General features: G+C 45.0%; 1 protein-coding gene across 1 annotated transcript in view; it reads right to left on the bottom strand.

Moving 5' to 3' along the window:
- Positions 1-204: 204 nt before the first annotated feature.
- LOC103801880 (protein jagged-2-like) overlaps positions 205-6,766 on the bottom strand; it is a gene marked incomplete at its 3' end in the record, with an annotated part of 15,109 nt that continues 8,547 nt past the window's right edge. Inside the window, exons 3-7 of the mRNA XM_009074316.1 lie at positions 4,458-4,588; positions 3,974-4,093; positions 2,970-3,083; positions 1,883-1,996; positions 205-332 (exon numbers count right to left, since the gene is read on the bottom strand). Coding sequence (XP_009072564.1) covers positions 205-332; positions 1,883-1,996; positions 2,970-3,083; positions 3,974-4,093; positions 4,458-4,588 — 607 coding nt within the window. The remainder of the gene's footprint in view (positions 333-1,882; positions 1,997-2,969; positions 3,084-3,973; positions 4,094-4,457; positions 4,589-6,766) is intronic.

The following is a 6,766-nucleotide window of genomic DNA, read 5'->3' as shown; positions in this document are numbered from 1 at the left end:
AAAAAAAAAGAAAAAGAAAATAAAAAATTCAAGTGCTCCAGGCACTCTGACAGCAGTGCCCAACAAATTTGCTTGTTCAGAGTATCAGGTAACAGCTGGGACAGTAACACTTCAGCCTTGGGCTCCTCCCATTTAAACCCAGATCTGTTTCTCTCAGGAATCCAATCCATGCCCAGCACCAGAACAGTGTCTCTGTGCCCTCACCTCGCAGAAGACTCCCGAGAATCCCTGGGAGCACAGGCAGCTGAAGCCATTGAGCAGGTCCTTGCAGCGACCTCCGTTCTGGCAGGGATTGCTCTCACACTCATCTGTCTCTGTCTCACAGTTTTTGCCTGTGAAACCACGAGGGCATAAGCAGTGGTAACCGTTCACTTCATCCTTAGGAGGAGCAAAGAGAAGTAAAAGTAGAAAGGTTTGTTTATGGGTAAAACTTGCACATCAAAATTCAAAGTATTTCTATGCTCTGCATTTAGCAACAGCAGTAACCCAGAGATTTTGTCTGCAATGAGTGCAAGACTTTGCAGGTGCAATACTACACATCTAACTGTAATTCCAAACTCTGTAACTCATAGCTAGGCAGGAAAAAAAATTCCTTTTCACTGTGAACTGTAATAAACAGGAGTTACCTTGCAAGTCCCTCCATGCTGACATTGGCCATGGCAGTCATTAATATCTGTGGATGAAACAGGCAAAGCATTAGGATTTATTCTGGAAGATTAAGCTAGAAAGTTTAGCATAAACATGGAGAACAAATGGGGATTTTTCTAGGAGTTCTAATGGAAAAGCAGAGATACTGAAGAGACTCTTATTCATAGAAACATCTAAGAGAAAATTACATATTCCATAGTTCTATCACAGTGTATAACTTGGATCAAATGTTACCAGCTAACTTCATACCTAACACTCAGCTAAAAAGTGTTTAAAACTGATTCAATACATGTAATATTTGACTAATATAGTGAACATTTGATCAATACTATATTGAACATTGATCAATATTCAGACTCAGGTCTGAGTGAGTTTTATTAGAGTTTATTAAATGTATCTCTAAGCTCATTTTAATACCAATCACACTTCAAAATCAGTTTTCAAACAGTACTTTCAATTTACATTGCTGGAAGTCAGAGAAATCCTGACAAGAGGTATTTTTTTCATGTAAAAGTGCTATCATTGATCATACAACCGTTGCAAAGAATCATCCTGGTGCCAACATACATACTAAAGAAATACTAACTGATATGACAATTTACTCCTGTCCATCCTGGAATGCAGTCACAGTAATATCCACCAATGAGATTTTTGCAAGAGTAAGCATTAACACAGGGTTTCCCCTCACACTCATTAGCATCTGTGAAGGAAGAGAAAATAAAGAAGAGGATAAAGAACAAACCCAGAAACAGATTACCACAGTACCAAGCAAAGTGTCCATGCAATCCAAGCATCAGAGGCTCATCTTGGACATTTGTAGGGCACTAAAATCACTTACACACCACAGCTTTTAATGCACACTTGCCTAGAGCAGCACATGCATGTTATCCTACTCTTCCCTTGGCCAGAACTCCAAAGGGTCATGTTAGTCAGGGCAAATCCCTTCCCTGCCCCCATAAGCTTATAGTCACTGTTCTGCCACCATGGAGTAGGAGGTACCATCACCAGTGCTGCACCTTGCAGCAGAAAAGCTACTGGGCATTCTAAAGGAACCGCTGCAAGTAAGCTTAGGTTGGGGTTTAAACAGCTAGAGATTCACCTGAAACTTCTGCCTTTAAAATCTGCTGGAGGAGCTAAGATACCAAGAGCTAAACACACTCTGTATCTTCTTCAACAAACATGTCAAGCACACAGAGTGATTCACTATTCAGAGCTTTAGAAGGCAACTACTTACCAAGCTGGCAAGTTGCTCCAATCCACTGCTGTGGACATATGCACTCGAATGCATTTACACCATCGATGCAGGTCCCTCCTTGAGCACAAGGGTTAGATGCACATTCGTCGATATCTGCAAAGTCAAAGAGGCTTTTCCATGACATGGCTTAAAGCTTGGCTGAACAGGTCCTCATGGAATCATCAGTGCTGGAGGAGAACTCTAAGGTCATCCAGTCCAACCATTAACCTGTCACTGCTGGAACCCTAAACCTTAAACCAGGTCCTCCAGTGCCAGATGCAGATGTCTCAAAAACACCTCCAGGGATGGTGACTCCACCACCTCCCTGGGCAACATATTCCCTATAGAGTTCTGGGGGATTTAAAGTTCTTTGGAGGTGAAAGGAGAGAATGTACCAACAAATAAGCTTAGGAACAGACTAACACTTCTAACCTAGCTTTTACTTCAGCTTCTCTCACATCCTTGGGATGAGGACAGAGAAGGAACTCTGAGAATTTCCATCTGCAGACAGCAAGAAGATTCAGCCAACCTACACCAAGGATTAACACATGTTCCTAGGCCATGACAAGGTTAGCCAGTTTTGGTTTTGTGGTTGGTTGGGGTTGTTTTTGAGGACAGCTGCTGTTTCAAAATGTTCCAAATCACAGGCAACATGCAAACCAATTACACAGATCCACAACACATTTCCACCTTGTCTTCCAAACCAGACACTTCAGAATGTGAGTGCATAAAATCTCCTCTTCTACTGTTTAGGAAGGGGAGAACCTTTCACCTTCACATGTATATTCCTTCAAATCAATCCATTCTGTATCTTTAGACTGGCTAAGGAGTCAGGAGTGGTCAGACAAGCTTTGGGAGCAGGGCATTTCTTTGGGCATGGTCCAGCTGTGCTTGAGATAAGCTGTAGATCAAAACTGCATCACACACACTGCTGGCTGCACAGCACCACTCCTCCCTTCAGTCTCCCAGCACTTAGCTGCAAGAAGACAGGCAAAGCAAAACACTACCACAGAATCCCAGACCCACAGACCATGATATTAGCAAGCTGCATCAACCCTTCCCACCTAACAGGTCCATGCATACCCACCAATAGCACATGTTGGTCCACTCCACCCTGCTGGGCAGTGACACTTGAAGCCTGAGGAAATCTCGTGGCAAATTCCACCGTTAGCACAGGGATTAGACACACAAGCATGTTCCGCTGGGAGGAGAGAGGGAAACAATACTCAAATACTCTGCCAGCAGCAATTAAATTGAGCTAAATATCAATTAAGCTAAAAATTACATTGATTACAACTGACCAAGAGCATGTGCAGTACAGAAGTTTGGAGCTTTCCTCTCCCAGCTGGAGAGAGTTAAAATTCCCAGTAGGAGACTGAAGGATTTTCCTCTATGTGCATCATCCTACTTATCTGGAAAGCCTAAACCTAGACAGGTCACTCTTTTCTATGTCCCAGGAACCAGAAAAGTTACCCATTAACATACTGCCCCCACTTCCACCTCCAGAGTGCTCCAGCACTTGGTTCACTCAGTGAGACAAAACAGACTTGCTGCGTGCAGGGCTCTGAACAGGAGAAGAACTCTGAGTATCTAAGGTCTGTTTAGCTTCACTCTAATCCTATTCCTTGGAAACAGCAAAGGACAGAGGCGGTTGCAATTACAGGCAGTGCTGCTCAGTGCCACTCCATGTAGGGATCTAACACTGGCAGGAGCTGCACCAGCAACCACCAGGCTGAGGAGGGACAGGTTGGATGCCATTGCTCCTGATATCAGCTCTTCTCAGGGGCAGAGGAAGCTTGTTTACTTGTTTCCAAAATCTCCTTACCAGGTAAGGATTTCTCCTTTGTTAACATTCATGTTTTGGAATCTTTCAGGGATGTTATCTATTTTGAGAACTGAATGCACATTGGCCATAAGCTTAGGTACTAGTACCTAGAACGGCTCATGTACCAAATCTAATGTTGACAATCAACACAGAACTCAACCAATGCATGGCTCTCTTCTTCCCTGCCCCTCACCCAAAGAGCCAAGGTACTTCCCCACAACTTTCAGGGCAAGCCAAGCCAAGAGCGGTGCCACCTCCCCAAGTACCAATTTCGCAGTTCTTCCCCGAGTAGCCATCAGGGCAGGCACAGCGATACTCGTCGGGCTCCGTGTTCATGCAGGTCCCACCGTTCAGGCAGGGATGGTGATTCCCACAGTAGTTCAGATCTGCACAGAGGAAAGTGTCAGTCAGCAGGGAACACAAAGCTCACCTCTGCAATCTCTAGCCAGACACACAGGTGCTGTTGAGGCTTGAGTATCATTCCCCACATCATTCCCATGTTCCATGAGCTAACCTGACACCTTCTAACCAACAGGACAGGGAAAAATGAGCAAGGGACAACTGCACGAGTTAGAAGAGTCAGGACCACTCCAAGCGTTTTGTCTTAAGCTTCCTATTCTTACAACCCTTAGGCACCATAAAGGAATTGAGGCACAGAAACAGTCAGGTAGTTGCACATGAGCAGAAAAACAACTGGTTAATGAATTTTCAGTCAATCATGCAACTTGACTGCACAGGGATGCTAAGTACCTTTGTTGCAGAGCAGGCCACCCCAGTTGGTCTCACAGTTGCACTGCCATGGCTCGTTGCAGCTGCCGTGAGCACAGCCTGGGTAACGGACACACTCGTCACAGAACTGTCCCTGCCAGCCGTAGTGACACCTGAGGGGTAAGATAATATGTCAAAAATTAGCAACATGATGCTTCATGGTCAGCATTGCATCTATTTACAGCACCACACTTACCACTCTCAAGAACAAGGTCAACTGCTCAACGTGCAACAGCTAACCAAGCTTTGTTTATCTTGCTGGAAAGGGACATACTAGTCCTCCTGAACATCCTCTGCTGGAAGTCAAATGTACAACACACCATGGCAACAAACCCCACCAAGCACAATGTGCTGGGAGAGCTGCACATGAATGAGCTGTTCTTCCACAGGGAGTCCCATCTGCATGTAACCATCTCACACTAGGATGAAAATTGTGATTGAGATAAGAGTTAAAGTGACTATGAGGAGAGGTTTCAATTTCACAGCTCCTTTGCTCTCGAGTGCTACAGCCTCACAAGACCAGGGCAGGCAGAGTGGTAGTGTCTTGTCCATTTTCTCAAGGCCTAGCTCCTCCAGAGAGCCCTTTGCACAGGTTTATCCTGCTGCATCCTCAGTGTTCTCTACTGACACCATAGGAAAAACACTCTCTGAACACAAACAAAAGCCATTAGTAATTCATTTGGTTTCGAGCTGATTTTTTCCCCAAGATTTCTTCAGAGATCAGTACCTCTATGTTAATCTCCAACAGAATTCTGCTAATGGAAGCAACTGTTTATGCTACAGAAAAGTGTTACAGTCTGAACTTAGACAAAACAAAGGGCAGAGGCTAATGGTTATTTGTTAGCATCTATTTCACACATATTTTAAGTAACAAGAAATAGAAAGTTTGCTCTTTTGGGCCAACAGAAGAAATGTTCTGCCTGTTAAAGAGTATATTAAATAGAGCTTAAGAGACATACTAGCAAAAAAGATGTGTAAAAACACACTGAGTGGGAGTTGGGCACAGTGCAGCCCCAACGCTTCCGGGGGAAAGGCATTACAAACAAAACTGCACATATTGCAGATTTAACACCATCATTCTATTATCCACAGGACCTGAATACTATAAAAGGGCAGAAAATAAATCCTTAAGTCTTTGGGCTGCAGAGAGAGAAGGCAAAGGAGAGAGGTACAAGCAAAGAGTTTTGGTTCCTTGTGAATCATGGAATCTTCAAGTCTGGAGGAGATCTCTCAGATCATCCAGTCCAACCATTGATTTGCCACTGCTGGAACTCCCGAACCCTAAACCAGATCCTCCAGTGCCACATCCAGACACCTCTGAAACACCTCCAGGGATGGTGACTCCACCACCTCCCTGGGCAATATCCTGAACACTCTCACAGGGAAAACATTTCTCCTCACATCCAATCTGACTCTCAAAGCCTTTGCACCATTTCAGCAAGCTGGACCAGTCCCTAGAGGAACAGAACAACTTGTGCTGGCAGCACAGGGTTCCAGTTCCTCCTGTTTGCATTGGCAGGAGGAATGTAGCTGCAGATCTTTGCAAGACCATCTTTTTCATACAAAGCTGGATGAAGTCTTGAGCCACCTGCTCTGGTGGGAGGTGCCCCTGCCCAGGGCAGCGGGTTGGGGCTGGATGATCTCTAAGGTCCATTCCAACTCCTAAACATTCTATGATTCTAGAACTACTTTGGGCTCTCAGTGCAGTACCTGCTCCTCATGAAGGACCTCCCAGGTCTGATCCCCACACAGTTGCAGGATGCCCAGGGAGAGCTGTGTGCCCAACCCAGAGGCCTCACTGGCTCAGCTGAGCAAAGCTCTCTGGAGCCTGGAGAACACATGTGTTTTGGAAGCAGCTTTCTTCTGCTGTATTAGCAGTAAGAGGAAGCAAATACTGCTTCTGCTAAATTTGATCTCTTCCTTCCTCCTCAAGGACAGAAAAATCTTTTCAGGGGCTGGTAATAAACAATAAAAAAAAAAAAGCACTGTAACTCACTTTTCTGGCCCCAGGCCAAATCTCCATCCATGCCAAACCTGGCACTGCTGCCAGTGATTCACCATGACTATCCTAGCCAGAGCCAACTCCCCACCCACGCACAACAAGCACTTCCAAGAGCTGAAAGTCTGCACCACAGAGCAAACAATCACACGCAGTTTGTTCTCCACAGCCAACGGACACCAAGTTTCTTCATTAACACTGCACTGGTGCTTAGGAGTGCAGAGGAAAACATAGCCACCTCCTAGAACATGAAGGCATCTTAAGCACCTGCTGGATTTGCTAGCTTGATGGC

This window comes from Acanthisitta chloris, unplaced genomic scaffold, assembly GCF_000695815.1.
Source record: "Acanthisitta chloris isolate BGI_N310 unplaced genomic scaffold, ASM69581v1 scaffold4155, whole genome shotgun sequence".
NCBI classification, from domain to species: domain Eukaryota; kingdom Metazoa; phylum Chordata; class Aves; order Passeriformes; family Acanthisittidae; genus Acanthisitta; species Acanthisitta chloris.
Note: the sequence above shows the minus strand (reverse complement) of the source record. Positions and strands in the feature narration are given on the sequence as shown.